At 40.9% G+C, this 27,321-nt stretch overlaps 1 protein-coding gene across 1 annotated transcript in view; it reads right to left on the reverse strand.

Moving 5' to 3' along the window:
* The window catches only part of me1 (malic enzyme 1, NADP(+)-dependent, cytosolic), a 241,267-nt gene that overhangs the window by 36,325 nt on the left and 177,621 nt on the right, over nt 1–27,321 (reverse strand). The window contains exon 10 of the mRNA XM_052024700.1: nt 23,874–24,016. Coding sequence (XP_051880660.1) covers nt 23,874–24,016 — 143 coding nt within the window. The remainder of the gene's footprint in view (nt 1–23,873; nt 24,017–27,321) is intronic.

Consider the following 27,321-nt stretch of genomic DNA (forward strand, 5'->3'; position numbering starts at 1 on the left):
CCTCACCTCAAATGCATGCCCTCTGGTATTGGATCACTCAATAATGGGAAAAAGATATTGCGTGTCCACCTATCTATGCCCCTCATAATTTTATACACCTCCTTCAGCCTCCACCACTCCAGAGAAAAGAGCCCAAGTTTGTCCAGCCTCTAATCCAGGCAGCATCCTGGTAATCCTCTTCTGCACCCTCTCTAAAGCCTCAACATCCTTCCTATAGTGAGGTGACCAGAATTGCACGCAATACTCTAAATGCGGCCTAACCAGAGTTCTATAGAGATGCATCATAACTTCTTGACTCCTATACTCAATACCTCAAATAATAATTGCAAGAATTTCATAAGCCTTCTTTACCACCCTGTCTACCTGTGTAGCCACTTTCAATGAGTCATGCACTTGCACCCCAAGGTCTCCCTGCTCTTGTTAAGGGTCTTGCCCTTAAGAGTGTACTCTCTCTTGACATCAATCCTACCAAGGTGCAAACCTCACATTTATCTGAATTAAACTCCATCTGCCATTTCTCTGCCCACATCTGCAGCAGATCTATATCACGCTGTATCTGTCGCCAGTCTTCCACACTATTCACTACTCCGCCAATCTTGGCATCGTCTGCAAACTTACTAACCAATCCATCAACGTACTCAGCCAGGTCATTTATGTACATCACAAACAGCAGAGGTCCCAGCACAGATCCCTGTGGAACACCACTACTCACAGGCCTCCAGCACAAGTATGTCCCTTCAACAACCACCCTTTGTCTTCTACAGGCAAGCCAGCTCTGGATCCACACAGCCAATTCTCCACTGACCCCATGCATCCAAACTTTCTTGATTAACCAATTAAATGGGACCTTGTCAAATGCCTTACGGATACCACTTCCCACAAATAAATACATGAAACAAATCTGTCTGCTATGCCAAACCATATGGTCGTCTCTTTTTCCTATTCTCTCCTCCCCAATGCTAATCCACCCAGATTGTACTCAAGGCTGTCCACAATATGAACATGAGTCCCTGTATTCATCCTGTAACCAACTTACTTGTTCTAGCCATATGCCTCCCAATACCCTGGAGGTGTTCCTACATTCCATGGAGCACCCAAATCCAGCCTCAAGTACATTCAGTCCGCATGCACTGATACACGCATTGCAGCTAGCCAGCATTCCCCAATGGAACCAGTGTAATCTGGCCCACCAGCAGTGATTGATATAGACGGGAAGAAGCTCGGTTAATCAAGAAGCTTACTGTAGGTCACAATACCAGGCATTAACATACAGAGTGGGAGGGAGAGAGAAGCTAGTTTCTCTGCATGATCCAGATTTGTGGGATACTTGGGAATGAAGAGGTGGAAAATAGCGATAAGGGCCAAGGTCTCATTTCTAGCCTGAATGATAATGTAAGTTACCATGGTGGTGGAAAAAGGACCAGAATATATGCTAATAAGAGCTGGAGTAGTAGGACCAAGGAAGTCCATGTGGACTGTAAACATCAGCACAGATCAGTTAAGCCAAATGGTGATTTTCTGATATTGGAAATACATTTTGGCAATTACAAGATGCAAAAATAATGGGCTGAATGCACTGATGGCCAGTCTGCTATCTGCTACAGAATCTCCAACTAGCTGCAGTGCCCACATCAACACATCTGACTTTTCATGCATTCCCACTGCAGTGCAATATTCAGGAACCAACTCAAAACTGTGGGTGCATCTGGCCTCTCGATCTCTGGATTCACCATCAAGTCCATGGACATTATGACAAGTTGTCAAGCTAATGGACTCGGAATCCTTCTACATATGACTGCTCCCCTGCACTCCAGATGTAGCTGCCTATCTGGTAAAGCCTCATTACTACAATAGGATCAGCCGCCCTTCATTGAAAAGTTAGCTAAAAAAGTTTTTGCATTTTATAAATTTCATCTTAAAATACTTTTATTTTAATTAATAGCAGCAGCTTAAATTAATAACTATCTAAAATACATTATTTTAAATAACTTCATGGAAATTCTTAAAATGTTTTCCAAATATCTCTAATGATCACAGACATTTGGAAACAGTTGAACTAGGCTGCACTGCCTAGGAAGAGACAAGAGGCCGCAGATGCTGGAACCTGGACCAGCACATACAACGCAGGAAGAACTCAACGGTGTCAGGCAGCATCTAAGGAGGAAATGGAATTGGAATTGAATTCATTTATTATTGTACAGAGGTACAGTGAAAACTAGGAAGATTTAGAGAGGGTGCAGAGAGAGATTTACCGGGATGTTGCCTGGATTGGAGAGCATGTCTTATGAGGATAGGTTGAGCGAGCTAGGGCTTTTCTCTTTGGAGAGGAGGATGAGAGGTGACTTGATAGAGGTGTACAAGATGATAAGAGGCATAGATTGCGTGGGCAGTCAGAGACTTTTTCCCCAGTACGACAATGGTTAACACGAAGGGACATAATTTTAAGGTGACTGGAGGAAGGTATAAGGGGTATGTCAGGGGTAAGTTTTTTTTTTACACAGAGAGTGGTGGGTGCATGGAACGCACTGCTTGCAGAGGTTGTGGGGACAGATATATTAGGGACATTTAAGAGACTCTTAGATAGGCACATGAATGATAGAAAAATAGGGAGCTATGTGGGAGGGAAGGGTTAGATAGATCTTAGAGCAGGATAAAATGTCGGGCACAACATTGTGGGCCGAAGGGCCGTGTACTGTGCTGTAGTGTTCTATGTTCTGTGTTCTAGTCTTACATACTGTTCATACAGATCAATACATTACACAGTGCATGAGGTAGTACAAGGTAAAACAATACAGAATACAGAGTAAAGTGTCACAACTACAGAGAAAGTGCAGTGCAGGTCGACAATAAGGTGACGTTTCAGGTCGCGACCCTTCCATATGATTGAGGATAAGCACAAGTTCTGCCAAGGCGGAGGAGGGTTGTCGGTGGATGGGAACTGGTTTGGATCTGGTTTCCAGAAAGAAGTGGGAGAGCCCTAAGGCCTTCCTGCTAGGGGTAGAAGTGTACAGGGACTGGACGTCCCATGGTGAAAGGTGAGGGTGGTGGGGGCCAGGCTGGTGAACGCTTTCAAAGTGGTGGAGAGCATGTGAGGTGTTACGGATGTAGGTGGGAATGGACCTGGACCAGGGGAATAAGATGGAGTCGAGGAACGAGGAGGTGAGTTTGATAGGGCAGGAGCAGGCAGAAACAATGGGCCTACCAGGGCAGTTCTTGTTTTGTGAACCTTGGGTAGGAGGTAGATAATGGTCAGTGCGGGGTTGGTGAACAATCAGGTTGGACGCCGAGGAGAAATGATGAGGCCAGTGCTGGTATGGAGACAGCGGCCTGATGATTGTTGGTGGAGTCCTGGTCCAGGGTAGATAAGAGGTGTTTAAGAGCTGCCCTGTGGCCTCAGAAAGGTAGAGGTTAGTCCGCCAGACCACAAGACAGCACAGTCCTTGTTTGTGGGGTTTGATGGTGAGGGTTCGGATTGGTATGGAGAGAGTGGAGAGCAGTGCATCCAGAAGGGGTGAGGCTGGAGTGGATGAGGGGAGTGGAGAAGTCAAGATGGTTGATGTCCTGTTGGCAGTTAGAATGAACAGGTTCCACAGAGGGCAAAAACTGGAGGAGGGTGTCCAAGAGGAGGCAGAGGATTTGAGGTGGGAGACGGGTCAGGAGTGGAGGGGTGAGAATCTTGGCCGAAGAAGTAGGCGCAGAGGCAGAGGTGAAGGAAGAAGAGCTCAGCATCATGGTGGGCGTGGAACTTGTTGAGGTGTGCGTGCAAGGGTATGAAGATGAGGTCTCTGCTGAGGATAGACCATTCTGCCTCGGGGGGGGGGGGGGGGGAATCAGAGAGAACAGTGAAGACATGGCCAGTGTTAAAGCTGGGGTCAGACATGGGAGCAGAGGAGGGCAGCAGAGTAGAGGGCTCAGAGGAGGTGGGGTGATGGGAAGAGAAGGTGCTCAGAGGAGTGAGGGAGGACGAGGGGTTGGGGGTGGCGTGAGAGACCAGGGAGAGTGGGGAGTAGTGGTGTGATGGGTGGTGGAAGAGGAGCAATAGGACCCAGTGGTGGCATCGTGGGCCACTGCCTGTAGCATTCTTACTTCTTGTGAATTTCTCCCCTTCTCAGATGCTAAATTGGGAGACAAGAGGCTAGCAAGTAGAGTCACAGCAAGGCACAAGCCAGGTACAGCATAATTTGGTCCAATGGAGTTCCATTGCAGTATAAACAAATAAAAAATAATATCCCTCAGGACTGAAAGTCCAGCTCCAATATATTCACTTTGAAAGGTATTTCATTTCCAGTCAATGGATTCATTGCCTGTTAAGGTTGCTGTTGTCTTTAAAACCCAAGTACACTTCCCAAGGTAACTTTCCCAAGCCCAAGAAAGCAACCAAAATTAATTCAAGCATTACCTGTTTCATGACAAGGAGCCATGACAAGGAGATGAGAGACTGCAGTCAGCAACACTAGATGATTAATGCATGCTCAAAAATGGTATTATGAGAAGGAAATTTTTTTGGATTTTCTCCTTCAAAAAGAAGTGATTTCCCTTTAAATTTTTTTCAAAAGGTATTCATGTTGACAAAATGAGTTACATCCTGAAACATTAACATTTTACAGGCAAGATTCTGATTTTGGTTGGTTGCTCAAATGTCAGTTTCAAATATTTGTAATTTATAAGTAGAATGATTTTTCCTCTTAACCAGTTCTTCACCCCTCTATAAACAAAGCACATTGCTGATAGATTTATTTAAAGTGTTACCTATTAATTTTAATTGGCATTGTTCACCATGCAGATGTTTTCAAGGGCAGAACATGTTGAGCCAGATATTGTGACAAGTGCCAGTGGTTCCACATACAATGCTGTTAAGATTGCCCAGGCTTTAATTAGGCTCATGACTGTACTGTCCTCAATGCAGACTGTAGGGTTTTTAACCTATTTTATACTTTAATAATTTAAGCTTTCAAAAAAATCAAAACCATTAAAACTGCTCACAGCATTGATAAGGAACAAAGCTGAGCGCAAGCACTTAGTAGCAATGAAACTAGCCAGGGTTGATTAACAAACATATGAAATAGAAGCAGTAGTAGGCCTCATGCCTGCTCCACCATTTAATTAGAACATGGCTGCTCATTTATCCCAGCGCCATAGAACATAGAACAGTACAGCACAGTACAGGCCCTTCGGCCCATGATGTTGTGCTGGCCTATATAAACCTTATCCACATTCTAGCTATCCCCCTCTCTACTTCACCTTCCATAACCCTCTATTTTTCTTTCATCCATGTGCCTATCTAAGAGTCTCTTGAATGACCCTATCATATCAGCCCTTACCACCACCCCTGGCAGTGCAATCCAGTCACTCACCATTCTCTGTGTAAAAAAACTACCTCTGACACCACCCCCCCCACCCCCCACCCCTGAACTTTCCTCCACCAGCTTAAGTGTGACCTCTAGTATTGGCCATTACTGCCCTTGGGAAAAGATGCTGGCTGTCCACTCTGTCTATACTTCTATCAAGTCTCCTCTCATCCTCCATTTCTCCAAGGAGAAAAGCCCTAACTCGTTCAACCTCTCTTCATAAGACATGTTCTCCAATCCAAGCAGCATTCTTACAAATCTCCTCTGCACCCTCTCCAAAGCTTCCACATCCTTCCTATAGTGTGGCGACTAGAACTGAACACAATATTCCAGATGTGGTCTAACCAGGGTCTTATAGAGCTGCATCATTACCTCTCTGCTCTTGAACTCAATCCCCCGGCTAATGAAGGCCCGCACACCATATGCTTTTTCAACCACCCTATCAATTTGCACTGCAACTTTGAGAGATCTATGTACTAGAACCACAAGATCTCTCTGTTCCTCCACACTGCTAAGAATCCTGCCACTAACCATGTACTCTGCCTTCAAGTTAGATCAGCCAGTTTCCTGTAATCTGAAGGGAATCCCTCGATTCCCTTCAGATCAAATAAAAAGTCTATTGCTATCTATCTCCAATATACTCAATACCTGAGCCTCCAGAGCCCTCTTGGGTCGAGAATTCCAATGACTCACTACCCCCTGGGAGAAGAATTTTCTTCCTATTCAAGTCCTAAATGATGAGCCCTAATTTTGAGACTGCAAACACAAGTTCTAAACATTCCTGCCAGGGTGAAAAGAAATCATGCCTGCATATACTGGTCAAGCCCTGTAAGAAATGTACACATTTGAAATCACCTCTCTTTCTTATAGAGAGTGTAGACCCAGTCAGCTGTATCTCTCCTCATAGATGAGAGCTTTTGTCCCAGTAATTACTTGGAAACCTCTGTTACACTTCCTCTTACCTCATTAAATACATGGAATATAAAAACATAGACTAGAATGTAAAAGCAAGGATGTAATGCTGAGGCTTTATAAGGCATTGGTCAGACCACATCTGGAGTATTATGAGCTGTTTTCGGTCCCATATCTTAGGAAAGATGTGCTGAAACTGGAGAGGGTCCAGAGCAGGTTTACAAGAATGATTCCAGGAATGAAAGGGTTAACACATGAGGAGCGTTTGATGGTCCTGGGCTTGTACTCGTTGGAGTTCAGAAGGATGGGGGGGGGGGGGGGGGGGGGGCGGAATCTCATTGAAACTTACCAAATATTGAAAGGCCTGGATGGATTGGATGTGGAGAGGATGTTTCCAGTAGTGGGAGTCTAGGACCAGAGAGGACAGCCTCAGAACAGAAGGACATCACTTTAGAACAGAGGTGAGGAGGAATTTCTTTAGCCAGAGGGTGGTGAATCTGTGGAATTCATTGCCACAGGTGGCTGTGGAGGCCAAGTCATTGGGTATATTTAAAGCAGAGGTTGATAGATTCATGATTAGTAAGGGTATCAAAGGTTACGAGGAGAAGGCAGGAGAATGGGGTTGAGAGGGAAAAATAAATCAGTCATGATCGAATGGTGGAGCAGACTCGAAGGGCTGAATGGCCTGATTCTGCTCCTATGTCTTATGCTCTTCCTTAGTGGTAAGACAATATTCTGCATGTGGTTTCACCAGAGCACTTTATAATTCTACTAACATGTCATTACACTCGCACTGAAATCCTCTTGCAATGAAGACCAACGTACCATTTGATTTCCCAATTGCCTACTGTACCCAAATGTTAGCTCTCAATGGTTTATGTAAACACTCACGCTCCTCTGAACACTAACATTTTTCAATCATTCATTTAATAATTCTCTACTATTTTTTTCTGCCAAAGTGGGTAACTGCACATTTTTCCATTATATTCCATTGACCACATCCTCGCCTAGTTCCTTAGTTCAATTCCTGAGCTGAAGTTCCTCAATGTGCAGCACTTACTGCAAGCATGGTTGTCTGGAATTGCAATGGTCTCCAGAAGCTGTGGAGCTGGTGTTTCTTTACTTCAAGGCTCAAGGCCATGCCAGCGCTCAGGTCTTTCAATAAGTCCAAGATGCTTTGAGCCTGTAAAGTAGGCCCTCCATCTAGACTGGACAAGTATCAGCATGGACACACAGTGGGTGGAATATCTGGGTAGGTCCTATTTGACCTTTCTGTATTCTTAACCTTGTGCTTCAAACACAGTTTGTGGTTTTGATTAAATCTGTGGTCTTAAGGGAGTTTAAAGGCCATCTCATTGACTCCGAATCTGGGTCTCTCGAATATTAAAAACAACAAAACTTTTCCACTGCAGTTTAATTGGCTTGTCAAATCACAAAGAAATAGACATATGTTTTCCATGCAGTAGTGCATTGAACAGGTTTTGAAACTGGTATTTGCTTCTGTTTCCTTGACTACAATATGTAATTAGTCTTCACTGTGGTAGATTTCCACTGCCTGGAGAAAATGACAAAATTAAATGCATTTCTACAACTTTTGCTGGAAGATCAGATCAGTCCAGCAAATCACATGCCCACTGCAAAAGGCCATCTAGTTTCCATTTCAATTCTTTCAGTGAACTCAAAATCAGGAAGGTGCTACAACAATGGAAAAGCTGCTTCACCTGCTTAGACATATACCTTATGCCTTCACAGATGCTGCTTGACCTGCTGATTTCTTCCAGCATTGTTTCCTACTTCTCCCTGCCTGGTTTGTGCCAGAGAAGTGGACTCTAAATCTATTCTTATAGTTCAAACAAAAAGCTTTTACTAGAAACTATAAAATGAAAGAACCCTCCTGTGCGGTATCAGCAAATATGATTCATTTTTCAGTGCAACCGGACTGTCAAATACAAGGATTGAAACTACTCTGAGGAACAATTGCAAATAGTGTGATAAATTATTACAAGTTGTGCATCTTTCCTCTCCCCAAAGGCAGTCATTGAAAAATAACTTTATGAAAGTACCTTAAATTATTATGTTTAAAGATCCAATATTTTATCATCCCACTTGAATAAGTGCAGCTGAAGGCTTTAGCTTCTTTTATTCTCACAATTTTTATTTTATTTTATTTTAATACTTTTAGGGGAAATGTTCCACAGGCACCTTCAACTTTCATTTGTTTCTTCTTGACAAAGTGTCAGTGTAATTGGTGGCATACTTTACCATCAATCTTAATGCAAAACTGGTTTCATTCACTTTGAAGTTAATAGAGATGAATCCTGGTGCAGAGGGCAATGCACAACAGCTGCAAGATTGCTATGTGCAGCACTATTTAAAGGAAGATAAATTTCCACCTACCTACATTTATGTTTAAATTTTTGGATAACTCAAAGAGAGTGGAACTAAAAGAACTTTTTATTATTAAGGATAAAGAGTACTTGGTGGCAGCATCACCACCTGGTTACGGTCTTTCTTGTTCCAAGTATCTGGCAAAAGGTGTTTTAGAATTAAGAGCTTCCGTAATATACTCTTGGTGGCTGACGTTTATATATCTACTCCTCAATGAATAATGTTACATCTGATTCCTTATAGACAGGATTGTTGAACCACAAACACTTAACAAAATGGGTACCATAATTGGAAAATTTTCATTCTAATTAACTCGTTATATTGGTTCAGTTAACGCTACTCTGACATTAATCATAATTGATTTGCTTCATGCCTATCTCTGGGAATTGAAGCTATAATTTAGGATTACACTTTGTTGACAATGCAGCAGTCCCTTAAAGCTCCAGTGGTACTATATTAAAATTAGATTTGCAATCAAATCCTATTTGTTTCGAGGGACACAAGATTACTTCAAGTTGTTGATACAAGACAATTGTTCAGAATTCTTTTCCCATTAAAAATTGCCTGGCCTGGAATTTGTCAAGAATGGCAAAGGAATGGTTTTCATTGTTTACATCAGTGCCCAAAACTCTGCAGGCTTGTCGCAGAAATTTCTTGGTTTTGAGCATCATATAACACTCTACAGGGAATCTGGTGGCAATTGAATAATACAAAAGGGAGGCTGTTCAAGCTGAGAAATAATTTTCAGAGCAACAGATAAAGATGCTGGAGGAACTCAGCAGACCAGACAGCATCTATGGAGGGAAATGGACAGTCACTTCTCTCCATTGATGTTGCCTGACCCACTGAGTTCCTCCAGCATCTTGTGTGTTGTTCCAGATTCCGTCATCTGCAGTCTCTTATGTCTCCAAAAACATGTTCTGCAAACAAATTAAATAATGAAAACTAAAGACCATCATTCAAGAAACATTGGGACACAAAGATGTGATAAGGAAAAGAGAAAAGAAAATCTATAATAATTAATTTAGAGAAAAGATACACAACATTAATTTTCTACAAACATGAGTCATTCTTCCAAAGTCAAGGCAGTTGTTCCTATTTAGCACATAATATACTATTAAAAATTCAATTGCTCTCAAAGGTGTACACCTCAACCTTTTCATCTACCTTTAGACTGATAATAACAGGGAATTACTGCAGATTTGCACCGTTATAGTGATCTCTACGTAGATTCCATCAGCAGAGACCAGAACAGCAAGCCTGTGTTAGAACAGAATATCACAGTTACCGGACCCCAGACTTCACCCAGTGCCAGATGTTGTTCTCAGTTTTACCCAGTAATTAAGATCAATTGTTTCACCATTAGTCCAAAAAAATCCAAGCAATAAAGTCATTAACTAGTTGTAGGAATTTGTTACACACAAACTGGCTCCTGCTATAACTCAAGTGGTAATTCATTGGACGTGAAACATCTGGTAATACATGAAAGGCAACATATTAATGCCCTTAAAGTAATACACGTACTCTTGGTCAAACCTGCCCTTAAAAGAAAAATATCCACTTGAAGGTTAAGAATTGGCTGTCAGTGTGCACATGGACATTGGTTCTGTGTTTGAACAATGTTACCAAGAGGCATCCCATAGGCAAGAAATAGGAAGGGGCCAAAGAGAGATCCTTATTGCTGTGGAAAATAAGTCATTTCAGGTGATCTTCTGCCTATGACTGGTTAGATAATCTGGTGATCCCATCCAATGGGATGTTAGTGAAGCATGGTGCAGTCAACCAAACAGATCTGTTCTGGACTGCGACCTTGACAGTTCTGCTCTGGACCTTGACAGGAAATGGAGGCTGGAGATGGGGTGATAGTTTGAAAGGATACAGGGCTGAAAGGTTGGGGTTTGCTGATTAACTCAGATCTGAATGGTAACATTATCTGTGGGGAAAAGTATTAGCAATATCAGCAGGTAAGGAGGCCAGGAAGTGTCTCACGGACAAGATCAGACTTCACTCCTGTTCATTAATCCCATTAAACTGGTGATCATACAACGTTCCTGCATGGCATTCTTGTTTGCTGATACAGCTAACAGCTCAGGGCAAATTGGGACATTGGGGAAGGGGAAGGTGGGGACCAAGCATTCGGCTTGGGGACCAGGCAAAGGAAGAGAAGTGGTAGAGGACATGAGACAAAGAAATCCATAGGACCCAATTAAATTGTGTTGGAGGAGAGGATTGGGGAAATGAGAGAGATGTTTGAAAAGACAGTTTGTGATCTATAAAAATGTAGAGGATGATAACCCAAGGTGATCCTGGAGGAATGAGTGGAGTTTGGAAGCCATTGAATGGCTAATAAGTTGTTTGTTCAAGTCTGGATCCCTTAAATTTAAAAGTTATTTCAGGCAGTACCATGATGACAAAATAATTACAGTATCATATCAAAGCCAGAGACTTGGGTATAGTTCAGTAAATCAATAGCTGCAGAGATACTCTCTCACAACGAAGGTTCAAAGATTAAATGGTGATATTTGGAAAATGCAGTTTTAAGTGAACTTATGGGACCTTTTTCCAGGTGAAAATGTAAAAGGAACTGGGGAGGGAGATGTGGTTTGAAACTGATAAAGGGAAATGAACAAGAATGTGCTTATAATTGAAACAATGAGAGGAGTGTGGCCATGAGGAAGTAAAGGGACTGACTGTGAATATAGTTTGGGGGGGGGGGGGGGGTTAGATAGACCATGACTGAGGAGAGGAAGGCAGACAGCATGATGTATTGAGGTGGAAGTGTAATAAAAAACTGAGGATGAGAAGATGCTGAAGGCAGAGGCTGAGAAACGGAAGCAGTGAAGATTTCTTGAAGAGAACTTGCTGTCATGTGGTTGAGTGGGTGGCAAATAACAAGACTTTCAAATGGGAAACAAGAGGGGTGGAGGCGTTTATAGGAGGAGAAACTAGGGGAGAGACCAGAATGTAATTTGTTGAAGAAACCCAGGCAGTCACTCTAATGGTCTGGTCATGGCAGGTGGTGAAAGATATAATCAGATGGGGAGGTAACATTTAGAGGAAGATATCATCATTCATTGCCCAGGTATCTATTAACATCTTCATGTTGTTACAATTATCTGCATTAAACACAGGGATGACAAGAGTCTGGTTCAAGATAGTCTGGAGGGAGATGCTGAAAGGATTGTGATGATTCACCGAAAACCCACAGTATCAAGCCTGAGTGGGGCAAGTTGGTGGGAAAGGATTTTTCTTTAAAGATTAGTCCCCAGAGAGTGCACTGATACACAGGTCATCAATAGTAGGATGGTGCAGATGTTACTTCTGCTCAGAAGGCATATAATTGTGTCTACACTGGGCTGTTGAAGGATGCCAGGAGAGGGAGAGAGAACCTGAAGGAAGACAACCCTGGATTTCTGATGGGTTGTGGTAGGGGTTTGAGATGGAAAACTGAAAAAGAGGCATGTCAATAGAGGGGTTGGGGATGAGGGGTAACAAAGGGCAGGAACATTTAGAAATAATTCTTCCTGCTCATACTAACATGCAGAATATAATCTCTAATGTTGAGTATGTTTCATATTATCAAGACCACTTAAGTAGGATTGATTACCTTTACTAGTACAATAACAGAGCTTATCAAGTTACTTTACAACTATTCAACTATATTTGAAAAGCATCTCAAAAACATCCAGTAGTTACAGACACTCTCTTATTATTCAAATGTCATTGGCAGCAAGATTAGAATATCAACAAGTGGATATTTAAAAAGATCTATCTTATGGTCTCTGATGGTAACTGAACTCGCAAAGCAGATCAAGAGAACTCTACTCTTAAAGGCTCATTTTTTAATGTCCTTGGTGCAACATTTGATCAACAGCTTATGAAACAATACAGTACTCCTGAAAAATGTAATACAAATGTCATCTGAGATTACACACTCATCTGCAATTGACCTTAAACGTACAATCTTTTAGGTTAGCAGGAAGCATTAGTGATAGAGTCAGAAAGATATCTGTTACAAATGGGAATGTGAATGGCATTTGAGAGTTGATTGTGTGATGATTACATTTCATTTTGACCATCCTATGTTTAATCCTTTATAGACTTTAACATTTTTCTTTAATCCAGGATATATAGAGTGACAACAGGTAAACATTTTCAACAATGGAACCAGTCTAAAGAATAACAGATATACTTAGTTGTATAAAATGTTGGTTGGACCATAATTTAATTATTAGCTGCAGTTCTGGTCATCATGCTATAGGAAAAATATATTAAGCTAAAGAGGGTGCAGAAAAGATTCATGAGGATACCGTCTGGACTGCACAGCTTGAGTTACAAGGAGAGACTGGAGCTGTTTTCCCTGGAGCGAAGGAGGCTGAGGGGTGACCTAACAAAGGTTTATAAAATCATGAGGGCCATAGCTAAGGTAGATAGTTACAGTCTTTTTCCTAGGGTAGGGGAGTCTGAAACTTGAGGGCATAGGTTAAAAGGTGAGAGGGGAAAGATTTAAACGGGACCCGAGGGGCAAGTTTATCACAGAGGGTGGTGGGTATATGGAATGAGCTGCCAGAGGTAGGGTAGAGGCAGGTACAATTACCGTGTTTGATAAAAAAACATTTGGAAAGGTTTAGAGGAATATGGACCAAACACAAGGAAATGGGATTAGCATAGATAGGATGTTGACAAGCATGGACAAGTTGGGCCGAAGGGCCTATTTCTGTGCTGTATAACTCTACGAATCTGTGTCTTTTCTGGTCCTATTCACTCCGGTAAATAGTGTTTCACAGATCTGACAGCCCAGTGGCTAACCCAGTCGAACCTGGTTTCATGCTGCATTCCCTCACTGACTCACTCTGCTGTTCAGTCTACTTATCTGGCTTCCCCTTCAATTCAGCAGGATTACTCACCTCAGCTACTTCTTTCCGAAGCCAGTGGAACATTCCATCACATTATATCTTGAAAGAAGATGTGAATTATCGTTTCTGCCTTTCCCAGAAGTTGTTATTATTAAACATTGGGATGGAGAACTGGCTAAATGGAAATCGGGCTTTGGGCTTGATTGACAATTCTTTTACATCTCATTAGGTGCTTATACTAGCAGCCAGTATTTCACTTTAAGTGAGCTATATGCAAGTTGTATCCAAGAAATCAATTTTGGTTCTGGGTACAATAATATAGTCATAGAATAATACAGCCCAGCTGACCAAGATGCATACCTGAGCTGGTCCCATTTGTCTGTGTTTGGCCCATGTCCCTTGAAACCTTTCCTATCCACATATCTGTCGAATTGTTTTTTTTTAAATGTTGTTATTGTACCTGTCTCAACAACATCCTCGTTCCATATACACACCACCCTCTGTGTGAACAAATTGCCTCTCAGGTCTCTTTTAAATCTTCCCCCTCTCACCTTAAACCTATACCCTCTAGTTTTTGATTCCCTTTCCCTGGGGGATAAAAAACTTCATAAGGTATGGACCTATTGAAGTCTTAAAGATTTGCTGCAAGACCGTATTATTAGCACCATTTTCCCCTTTGCTGGCTCATCTCCAGACTTCTCCACTGTTTAAACTAGCCAGTAAACATTTAAGCTCCAATGAAGCACCATACTTCTAGGCCACTGCCTTAGGATTCACATAATCAGGTATGCATTTACTGTGCCTGTAGATGATGTCTGTGAGAATTCCTGATGAGAGGTTGTTAAGCTAATAGGACCAACATTCAGAACGACAATTTTTTAGCAAATGCCTTTTGAGACAAGAACTAGGGCTTCCTTGCTGGGACTGTGTATGTAATTTAGTGCTGCTTTGTTATGCCTGCAATAATGCAAGTTATGCCTGGAGGACAAATTTGCTAAAACTTCACTATCTTTTCAATTATAGATTCACTGTTGACCATTCCCTGAGGGCCAGCTTGAGTAGTTGTTTTATGGTTAAGGTGCTTTAAAATGATTTGTACTAAGGGTATTTGAGATAACAAACAAATACAGGTTCTAATTCTTTATCATGTTGGGTTAAAACATGTGCATTCCATGGAGAAGGAAAAGCCCGACCCACAAGAGTAAATAAAGGCTGGATGAATTCTTCAGTCATGTGTGAGGTATTCTCATTATTGAATAGATGAAGATACCGCAACATAAATAATCCTCTGGGGAAAATTACGCCCAAGAATAGAAGAGGGAATGTGAAAAGAAAGTACATCAGCTGTATAAAACTTTGGTTAGACCACATTTGGAGTACTCTGTTCAGTTCTGGTCATTCCATTACAGGAAGGATGTGGAGGCTTTGGAGAGGGTGCAGAGGAGGCTCACCAGGACCTGCATGGATTAGAGAGTATTAGCTTTTAGGAGATGTTGGATAGACTTAGATTGTTTTCTGAGGGTAGACCCAACAGAAGTTTGTAAAACTATGGAGAGGCATAGATAGGGTAGATAATAAGAGTGTCTTTCCCAGGGTAGAAATGTCAAATACTAGAAGGCATAGCTTTAAGGTGAGAGGGGGTAAGTTTAAGGGAGATGTGCGGGGCAAGGTTTTTTTTTAAAAACAGAGTGGTAGGTGCCTGGAACATGCCGCAATGGGTGGTGGGGGAAGCAGATACAACAGTGGTGTTTAAGAGAAATCTAGACAGGCACATGAACTTGAAAAGAATGGAGGGACGTAGATCAAGTGCAGGCAGATGAGACTAGGTTCATTTGGCCTCATGGTCAGCACAGACATTGTGTGCTAAAGGGCTTGTTCCTGTGCTGTACTGTTCTATGTTCAGGTTGAACAAGTAAGGTGTGAAGGAAAACACTTGAATGTGTATTCATATTCTTAATTGCTTACAGTTATATATGCATTTAAGGGATAATAGTGCAAAAATTAACCTGCTGAAAGAGAATTTTTACTGTTACACAGCTATCAGACCTAGTTTCTGTATTACTGTCTGTAACCAAAGAAAAATCCAAAAGCAGCTGGAGTTAAAACTTGGAATCAAAATGCTTATGGATAGTCTGGATGGGGCAATGTGTTTGTGATTGCACAAAACATTCAAAATAAATAGAGTTGGAAACAATAATAGTCACGGTTGAAAATTTAATTATAGCTTAAACCTGAACAAGAGAGAAACATGGAGACAGAAACAGAGACATTGAGAGAAACACATTGACATACTCATATTCAAGTATAGGATGTTTGGAGATTGTTTCAGGCAGAATCCATACGTATGGGTTAGAAAATACATATTTACTCTCCATGCAAAAGCCAGATAAAATAAGGGGATTGTCAAATCTTCCAAGAAGCCTTTTAATTTCCAAAAACTAAAGATTAATTTCCAAGACAATAGCATGAGTCACCTCAAAAATTCAAAGGGCCATAAATTCAATGACTAGAGAAAAGTGCAATCAGAATTAATTCAATCCAGAATGTCAGATTGACACTGGAAGGGAATACATCAGGAAGAAGAAACTGTCAAATGACCAGTATCAGGATGGTGGAAGGGGATCATCGGATGAAACTTTCAGGAATATGTCCAACTAGATTTCACAACACCTCTGGAAAAGAAACAGGTTCAGAGATTGGTTCAATTTGTTCAGAGATTGATCTCTGCAATGCATGTACATTGGGACCCCACAGACTGTACTTAGTATTCTTAGTATTCAGTTACACAGCAGACAACTTCTTCTATAGTTGGGTTAGAGAACACAAATAGAATCTTGGGATATATTGCACATGGGCAGAATATATCCCATTTCGGCATTCAGTCCATTTCTTCTACAGCTGATTTTATATAGAACAATTTAAAACAAATCTCAGCACTTTATACTGTCCCTATAGCCCTAATGCACAGGAATCTAGCCAGAGAAATTTTGAAATATTAAAAAAATTGTTTGCAGACAGCCTGAATATTTTGGGTATAATAAATAGAAGCAATACCCGATTTTTATTCTTTGGGGAGTGCCCTTTGGATGAACCTTAATATGAGAGATTTATTTTGTCAGATGTTAACTTCTTGGAGGGTGTCCAAGAAGTGGATTTAAAAAAACATCCCCTCCTAACAAATGTGGGTCAGCAATATTGACATGAACTTGCAAACCCTTGTTGACCAATCCTAGGATTCATGAAATTTCAGCATCTTTATCATAACAGCAGAGACTAATTGGTTACATTGGAGGCCCCTTGTCCTAATAATGGTATTTATGGGGCCAGGTGCAAGAACAAAGCTATGGCTCAATTCTGAATTGAGTGAATAATGTCTACAATGGATTCTTTCTGAACAAGACAGAGCAGTAAATCACGTACAACACTCTTTGGACAAATAACATACAGTTCTCCAGAACCAAACTTGGACAACTCTTATTCTATGGGAAAATGCCTGAGTAATGAAGAACTTTTGCTTTGATGTACAGATCCATTATTTATTACTGTGTTCTGTATCCTGGCAGCCACGGTCCATTTTGGAAATTCGTTCGATATTAAAAGAACAACACAATGAGGTCAACTGTTCACAACCACACTAAATAGGAATAGTGCTGAGACAGTTGTACACACAGAGCAGTTGACGCACCCCACTGCACTTGAAGTAACATTGTTTGGAATGTTAAGAAGTGCTTATAATTGTGTAATTTTTATTTTGAACTATGAATGTAATCTATTCTGCTCTAGCAAGTTAGCATCCATTTAATTTTGCATTAAATCTTGCAACTTTATTATGCTTATAAAGTAGAAAATCAAGAATATATTTGGTAAACTCAAAGACACAATGACATCATAGAACTTTTACACACAGATGTCAAAAAGATGTACCATTTCTTTTAGTTTCCATTCATTTCTCTCATAACAATTTGATTTCTCCTTCCACCTACCCAAACCCCACCCCACCACAATCATCTGTGCTTCTGGAGTATCACATTAACATTATGATTCTTTAAAAAAAAACTTACTCTAAAAATGCCCAGTCAAAGGATTTCACTGAAGCATAGAATGTTTTTTGCTGCGAAACTATTCTAAAGCTCTCTGTACAGGAATCCAAATTTATTTCTGGAATCTAAATATATATCCTTTGAAAAGTGCAGTTTGTTCACAAAATGTTTCACTAACAGAAGTTACTTTCTTTTAAAAGTGAAAGCTAAATATTTGTTTATGCCTTTATCTACAACAGGGCACACTGTTTGTACTGCTGAATAAATATTAACCATGCCACTCAAATATGTCTCCAAGTTTCTGAATCAATATGTTGGATTTCTGTGAATCTCTTCGGAAGATAATGGCATCATATTTGTTAGTCGGAAATTTAAACAATTTCAGCAGGATCAATACTTGGTCCCACACTGAATGCTGGTCCAAAAAGCTAAAGGCAGATGAGATCCAATGCAAGCTGGCTAATTGGATCCAAAATTGGCTTGCCGCTCGGAGGCAGAGGGGAGTGGTGGAAGGTTGCTTTCCTGATTGGAGTCTGTGTCTGCCACAGAGATCAGTGCTGGGAACTTTGCTGTTTGTGATACCAGAGGTGTGTTTGAGATGACGCAAAAATTGGTGGTATTGTGATTAGCAAGGAACGTTGTCCAAGGCTACAGCAGAATATAGATCAAATGGAAAGTTGGGCAGAGTGTTGCTAGATGGAACTGAATCCCAACAGGTGTGAGGAGATACATTTTGGGAAGTCATATAGGAGTACATAGAACATAGAACAGTACAGTATAGGAACAGGACCTTTAGCCCATGATGTCAGTGCCAACCATGATGCCAATTTAAACTAATCCATTCTGCCTGCACATGGTCCATATCGCCCCCATCCTCTCCCAGTTCACATGCTTGTCTAAATGCCTCTTAAAGACTGCTATCATATCTGCTTCCACCACCTCCCTTGGGAACACAATCCAGGCACCTACCACTCTCCATCTAAAAAACAACTTGCCTTGTAAATCTTCTTTAAAAAGTTTCCTCCTTTCACCTTAAATCTATGCCCAATAGTATTTGATTATTTCCACCCTGGAAAAAAAACTCTGATTATCTACCTTATCTATACCTCTCGTAATTTTATATACTTCTGTCAGGTCGCCCCTCAGCCTCCGATACTCCAGAGAAAACAATCCAAGTTTGTACAACCTCTCTTTACAGCTAATACTCTCTTACCCAACCAACATCCTGATGAACTTTTTCTGCACCCTTTCTAAAGCCTCTACATCCTTCCTCTAATACAATGACCAGAACTGCACACAATACTCCAAATGTGGCCTTACCAAAGTTTTGTACAGCTGGAATGTCTTCCCAACTTTTACTCAATGCTCCTACTGATATAGACAAACATACCGTACACCTTCTTTACCACCCTATCCACTTATGTTGCCATTTCCAGGGAGCCCTGGACTTGCACCCCAAGATCCCTCATCAAAGCTCCCGAGGGTCCTGCCATTTCCTGTAAACTTTCTTCTTACATTTGACCTCCCAAAGTGTCTTGATTAAACTCCATCTGTCATTGATCCACCCATATCTCCAACACCTTTATCCTGCTGTATCCTTTGACAATCCTCCTCATTATCCACAACTCTATAAATGTTTGTGTTTTCTGCAAACCTACTAATCAGACAACCTACACTACTGGTTACTGACCTCCAATCAGAACACAACTCCTCCATCACTACCCTCTGAACTATACAGCCAAGTCAATTTTGAATCCAATCTACCAAGTTTACATGGATCCTATGTGTCTTAATCTTCTGGATTAGCCTATCATGGGGGAACCTTGTTGAATGCTTTACTAAGGTCCACATAGACAACATTCACTGCCTTACCCTCATCAACCATCTTCATAGCCTCCTCAAAAAACTCAATCAAGTTTTTAAGACATGACCTCTGCTGCACAAAGCCATGCTGACTATCCCTCATCAGTCCATGATGTTCCAGATGCATGCAAATCCTATCCCCGAGAATCTTCTCTAATAATTTGTCTACCACAAATGTAAGGCTCACATGCCTATAATTTCCTGGTTTGTCCCTATTTCCCTTCTGATAAGACATATACAGTAAATGATAGGGCACTAGGAATGTTGATGAACGGATTGACCTAAGGTCCAAATCCATAGTTTCCTGACAGTGGCAACATGGGTTGATAGGGTGGTAATGAAGGCATATGGCATGCTTGCCTTCAGAGGTCAGGGCATAGAATATAAGAGTTGGGTGGTTATGTTGCAACTTTATAAAACACCAGTTGGGCCACACTTGGACTATTGTGTACATTTCTGGTTGCCACACTATAGAAAGGATGTGGTTGTGCTGGAGAGAGTGCAGAGGAGACTCACCAGGAGGTTACCTGGATTGGAGGACTTTATTGATGATGAGAGACTGGTTAAACTGGGCTCATTTTCCACGAAGTGAAGAGGGTGATGGGGAACCTGATAGCAGTATACAAGATTATGAGAGGCACAGATAGGGTAGGTAGTCAGGATCTTTTTCCCATGGTAGGGGTATCAAAAACAAGAGAACATAGGTTTAAGGTGAGAGGAAGGAGTTTAAAAGGGGATCTGAGGGTGTAAGTTTTTTTTAATGCAGGAAGTGGTTGTTATCTGGAATGCACTAATGGAATCAGATAAAATGATTATGTTTCATAGAATCATAGAACAGTACAGCACAATACAGGCCCTTCAGCCCACAATGTTGTGCCGACCTTTAAACCTCGTCTAAGATGATCTAACCCCTTCCTCCCACATATCCCTCTATTTTAAATTCCTCCATATGCTTATCTAGCAATCTCTTGAATTTGACCAACATACCTGCCTCCACCACCGCCCCAGCAGCGCATTCCATGCCCCAACTCTGGGTAAAAAGCCTTCCTTTGATATCTCCCTTGAACTTCCCACCCATTATTTTAAAGCCATGCCTTCTTGTATTGAGCATTAGTGCCCTGGGAAAGAGGCGCTGGCTGTCCACTCTATCTTTTCCTCCCAATACCTCATACACCTCTATCATGTCTCGTCTCATCCTCCTTCTCTCCAAAGAGTAAAGCCCTAGCTCCCTTAGTCTCTCCTCATAATGCATACTCTCTAAACCAGGCAACATCCTGGTAAATCTCCTCTGCACCCTTTCCAATGCTTCCACATCCTTTCTATAATGAGGTGACCAGACCTGGACACAGTACTCTAAGTGTAGTCTAACCAGAGTTTTGTAGAGCTGCATCATTACCTCACAGCTCTTAAACTCGATCCCACAACTTATGAATGCTAACATCCCATAAACTTTCTTAACTGCCCTATCCACCTGTGAGGCAACTTTCAGGGATCTATGGATATAGACCCCCAGATCCCTCTGCTCCTCCACACTACCCAGAATTCTGCCATTAACCTTGTACTCTGCCTTGGAGTTTAAGAGGCATTTAGAAAGACATTTAAATAAGCAGGCCATGGAAGGATGCAGTCCTAAGGCAGGCAAATGGGATTAAAGTAGATGGACATAAATGTCGGCATGGATACAGTGGACTGAAGGGCTCATTGTTGTACTCAATATGACTCAGCTAGTAACAAAACAATGCCATCAAATCGCTCAAACCTCAGTACTTCTTTTTCCAAAAATTAATTTTATCTGCTGATTCTAAAGCTCCTACCAAGATCAATATTTTATGTTGATATTCAATACTCAAACACTAAATCACATTAAATCCATTACCAAATAATCCATGGGAACAGTGACCACAATGTCATTAGTTTCAAGTTAATTATGGATAAGGACAGGTCTGGTCCTCGGGTTGAGGCTCTAAATTGGAGAAAGGCAAATTTTGTGGAAATGAGAAAGGATCTAGGAAGAGTGGATTGGGATAAGTTGTTTTCTGGCAAGGATGTGCTCAATAAGTGGAAGGCCTTCAAAGGCGAAATTTTGAGAGTGTAGAGTTTGCATGTTTCTGCCAGGATTAAAGGCAAAGTTAACAAGCATAGAGAACCTTGGTTTTCAAGGGATATTGGCGATCTGGTTAAGAAAAAGAGAGAGGTATATAGCAGGTATAGGCAACTAGGAACAAATGAGGTACTTGAAGCGTATTGAAAAAGTAAGAAAATACTAAAAAAGGAAATCAGGAAGGCAAAAAGAAGACATGAGGTTGCTTTGGCAGATAGTGTGAAGGTAAACCCGAAGGGTTTCTACAAGTATATTAGGAGTAAAAGGATAGTGAGGAACAAAATTGGTCCCCTAGAAGATCAGAGTGTTCATCTATGTGTGGAGCCTCAGGAGATGGGGGAGATCTTAAACAGTTTTTTTGCATCAGTATTTACTCAGGAAACTGGCATAGTGGATATGGAAGGAGGGGAATCAGACAATAGTATCATAGAACATATAGAGATTAAAGAGGAGGAGGTGCTTGCTGCTTTACAGCGAATAAAAGTAGATAAATCCCCTCGGACATTGAGAGAGACGAATATAGAAATTGCAGAGGCCCTGGCAGATATATTTAAAATGTCCTTAGCCACGGGTGCGGTGCCGGAGGACTGGAGGGTAGCTCATGTAGTTCCATTGTTTAAAAAAGGATCTAAAAGTAAACCAGGTAATTACAGGCCAGTGAATCTGACATCAGTAGTGGGTAAATTATTGGAAGGTGTTCTGAGAGATCGGATATACAAGTATTTGGACAGCCAAGGGCTGATTAAGGATAGTCAGCATGGCTTTGTGCGTGGTAGATCGTGTTTAACAAATCTTGTAGAGTTTTTCGAGGAGGTTACCAAGAAAGTAGGTGGAGGAAGGGCTGCAGATGTTGTCTACATGGACTTTAGTAAGGCCTTTGACAAGGTCCCACATGGGAGGTTAGTTCAGAAGGTTCAGACACTAGGTATCCATGGAAAGGTTGTAGACTGGCTTCAAAATTGGCTGTGTGGGAGAAGACAGAGAGTGGTAGTAGATGATTGTTTCTCAGACTGGAGGCCTGTGACTAGCGGTGTCCCTCAGGGATCTGTGCTGGGGCCATTGTTGTTTGTTGTCTATAGCAATGATCTAGATGATAATGTGGTAAATTGGATCAGCAGGTTTGCTGATGATACTAAGATTGGAGGCGTAGTGGACAGTGAGGAAGGCTTTCAAAGTTTGCAGAGGGATCTGAACCAACTGGAAGAATGGGCCAGAAAATGGCAGATGGAATTTAATGTAGACAAGTGTGAGGTGTTGCATTTTGGAAGGACAAACCAAGGTAGGACATACACAGTAAATGGTAGGGCACTGAGGAGTGCAGAGGAACAAAGGGATCTGGGAGTTCAGATACATAATTCCCTGAAAGTGGAGTCACAGGTAGACAGGGTTGTAAAGAAGGCTTTTGGCATCCTGGCATTCATAAATCAAAGAATTGAGTATAGGAGTTGGGATGTTATGGTGAAGTTATATAAGACATTGGTGAGGCCAAATTTGGAGTATTGTGTGCAGTTCTGGTCACCTAACTACAGGAAGGATATTTGTAAGATTGAAAGAGTGCAGAGGAGATTTACTAGAATGTTACCGGGTCTTCAGGAGTTGAGGTACAGGGAAAGATTGAACAGGTTAGGATTTTATTCCTTGGAGCGCAGAAGAATGAGGGGAGATTTGATAGAGGTTTACAAAATTATGAGGGGTATAGACAGAGTTAATACGAGTAGGCTCTTTCCACCTAGATCAGGAGAGATAAGTACGAGAGGACATGGCTTTAGGGTGAAAGGGGAAAAGTTTAGCGGGAACATTAAGGGGAACTTCTTCACTCAAAGAGTGGTGGGAGTATGGAACAGGCTGCCATTTGATGTAGTAAATGCGGGCTCACTCTTGAGTTTTAAGAATAAATTGGATAGATACATGGATGGGAGTGGTCTGGAGGGTTATGGACTGGGTGCAGGTAAATGGGACTAGCGGAATACCGTTTCGGCACAGATTAGAAGGCCCGAATGGCCTGTTTTCTGTGCTGTAGTGTTCTATGGTTCTATGGGAATCTGTTCTATGAATTAATTCTATCCTGCTGGCCAACTTAATATCACAATGGTGATGGCAACTATGAACTAATAATTTTCAGACATTGCTTTTCAAACATTTACCCTGGATTTTGCTGTGCTTCTGATAATTGCATTTTGTTTGACAGTACAACCATGATTACGAGGTCATTTGTTGCACTCAAACCAGGTTATTTTCAAAGATACCACAAATGCACAGTTAGCAATTACCCGATATATTGTTGGTGTTGTCACTGTAATTTTAGGCTGGAGGACCTTCAATTACCTCTGAAAGCCAGGTTGCCATTATGAATGAGTTACAGTACCTCAGTCAGGCGGTAACATTGCTCAGCAGTGCACTCTGCTTTGCTGGTTGGATTGCTCAAAGCAAATATAATTGGATGCTTATTGAAGCTTGCCATGTCTTTGATGATTTGCTCAGTAAATGCACCCCCAATTGCAGAAGCTCCTGGAAGAAAAAAAGGCAAATAAAATCAATGCAGAGGATTTCTATTCATCTTATGTGTTGGCCACACACCAAAGAAATATGGTATTATTATATAGCTCAGTAATGTGAACAAACAGTAGAAACTATGGGAATTAAGTAAAGTTATGTCAAGTTTATTGCCATGTACACAAGTACAGTGAGGTACAACAAAAAAAACTTGCTTGCAGCAACATCACTGGCATGTAGGTACAAGACAACACACAGAAAACAAATTATACATAAACTGTACAAGCCAGTGAAGAGAGAAGAAAAACTGCAAAACAAGAGCTTGGTGCAAAAAAACAGAGACACAATCAGTGACAAATCCACGATAGTGCAAGAGATGGTCTCCAGTGTTCTGCTGCTGAGGTAGGGTTAGGGTTGTGCAGGTCGGTTCAAGAACTTGATGGTTATAGGAAAGTAGCTGTTCCTGAACCTGGTGTGCAGCTTCACAAAATGGTTACAATAGTCATTTGGCCTATCAAGTCTGTACAGCCTCAGGCTTCTGATAGGCCTAAAAATGTCTAGGGTGGGGGTGGTTTGGAGAGGGAGGGGTGATACTTTCTTTTCAAATCTCTCATAAGGTGGCAGCTGCCTCTTGTGGACTACAACCAAAGATTCAAAGTCTTCTTTCATCTGCGTATAGTTTCATGTTAACAAAACAAATTTCTGGGGCTCAGCCATAAATTATAATAATGTTGACAATATGAATATGTTAGATAAATTTAAAGCTCATTATATACACAGTTAAATTATATCTTGAGTTAGCTTCCTGAATTTTTTCAACGAGGTCAACTTTGTTGGCAGATCACTAATCAGATTCACTTGTAGCATTGAAAAGGGAGCTGGATGACACTCTAAAAGGAATAAATTTACACACAGGACTATGTGAGCAACACCAGGGAGTGGGATTAGATGAATTGTTCTAACGGAGGCTGTACAAACTCACATAACCATTTTGTGATTCTCTTACAAATGGAAGCTGCAAATTGTATTTCACAGTAATGTTCTCTGAACATAAAACTATACGAATTGTTTCGACACGCTCTCCAAGATTAGTATCCCTTTTAACTCCAAACCACACCTTCCTAATTGCTATTCACTGAATAAACATTATAATATTATTATTACACAAACAATTGCAATATTGTGTTCAATCTTTAATTTGAAAATGTTATTCATTTTGAGTCTAGGACCAAAGGGCACAGCCTCAGAATAAAAGGACGTCTCTTTAGAACAGAGATGAGGAGGAATTTCTTTAGCCAGAGGTTGGTGAATCTGTGGAATTCATTGCCACAGATGGCTGTGGAGGCCAAGTCATTGGGTATATTTAAAGTGGAGGTTGATAGGTTCTTGATTAGTAAGGGTGTCAAATGTTATGGCGAGAAGGTTGAGAGGGAAAATTAAATCAGCCTGATTGAAAGGCAGAACAGACTCTATGGGCCGAATTGCCTAATTCTGCTCCTATGTCTTATGGTCTTATTTTGAGAAACTAAGTTGAAAAGTTGAAAGGTCAAGACAGGGTACAGTAACCTCTGTTTATATGGGTGTACAACATAAAGATTACTAAAGGAAAAGACGAAGAATAGCATTGTTGTTATACCATTAAATCCCCTGATCATAAGTACTATTAAATCAGATCAAGACTAAACTGCCTCAATTCTATTCAACCACCTTTGCTCTTAACTAACAAATAATCATCTGAAAAAGTAGGTATCTAATAAAAATAAATCCAGCAACCCAAGTGCTGAAAATTTCAACAGACCCAGCCTTTGGAGAAGTGAGTTTTAATCTTACACTGTTCTTTAAAGTAAACAATGCCTGCTGATTTCACTCTTAAATGACCCAGCTCCAAGTATAGGATTATGAGTTCATGCTTCAGATTCCCTTGTCATTTCTTCCTGCACCACTGGAATTTGTCTTCTGCCTCTACACTGAAAGCAGATTCAAAAAATCTCATTTACACCCTGTTCACCATCACACGTTCTCCTTTACTTTTCTATTTTGATAGGAAAAGTTTTACTGTTAATTTTGATATCCAAGTTATTTTTCATATTCCTTTGTTATATACTTTACTTTGATTGTACCCTCACTGTTTCTCTTTGCTTTTTTAAAAAAATTCCTTATCCTTTCAATCTCATACTGATTATGGTCTTTTTACCGGAAGGTTAGACATTTTGCCATTTAGAGTATACATTTATTTATTTAAAACCAAATACTTTTCTGCATATTTTCACATTGCTTAGGTTTCTGGGGACAAAGGAGTAGACAACATTAACAGTTTGCAGTGAGGGTTCTCAGTGAATTATGTCTGAAAGGTGTTCACTTTATTTGTTTATTATAGGTTCATAGAGTTATACAACATGGAAATGGGCCTTTCAGCCCAACATATCCATGCCAACCAAGATGCCTTTGTAAACTAATCCCATTTGCCTGCATTTGGCCCATACTCCTGTAAACCTTTCCTGCCCGTGTATCTGCCTGCATCGCCTCCTCCAGGCAGTTTGTTCCTTATACCCACCACCTTCTGTGTGAAAATCGTGTCCCTCTTTGAATCATTCCCCTCTCACCTTAAACCCACTTCTTCAAGTTTTTGACTCCCCTACCCTGGAAAAAGACTATGACATCTACCCTTTCTAATCCACTCATAACTTTATAAACTTCTTTGAGGACACCCCTCAGCCTTCGCTCCAGGAAAAGCATCCACAGCCTGATCCAGCCTCTCCTTGTAATTCAAGCCCTCTAGTCCCAGCATTATCCTTGTGAACCTTTTTTTGATTCAGCTCCTATTGGGGGGGGGGGGGGTAGAAATGATATCACCAAATAAGTTGATATCAAATATTTTACTTTAGCTTATTAATGTTTGATCATATGCATCATTAACTAATCAGCATGGCAAATAATCAAAACCTGCTGCAACTTTATCTATTTTGGCACTTTAGGGGTTCAAATAATAAAACTATTGTTTGATAAACTGCATGAACTGGGAATGCAATATAAAGTCTTATAAAACTACAGTATGTGATGTTTAGATAACATGAAATTCTTTCTGACGCTGGTGCAATACTTACAAAGCATCATCATCCAACTATGAGAAGGCAAGTATGGGTCTTCAAGTATGTGTAAGAGTACAACATAGAATTACAAGAATACAGCACAGAAACAGGCCGTTTAGTCCATATGTTAATTGATGAGGATTATACACCCTGTCCATCCAACCCTATTAGTACATCCTTATTTGCTTTTCTAGCTTCTCCTTAGATGTAGTTTAAAAGGACCATTTTCAA

Source organism: Pristis pectinata, chromosome 10 (genome assembly GCF_009764475.1).
Source record: "Pristis pectinata isolate sPriPec2 chromosome 10, sPriPec2.1.pri, whole genome shotgun sequence".
NCBI classification, from domain to species: Eukaryota; Metazoa; Chordata; class Chondrichthyes; order Rhinopristiformes; family Pristidae; genus Pristis; species Pristis pectinata.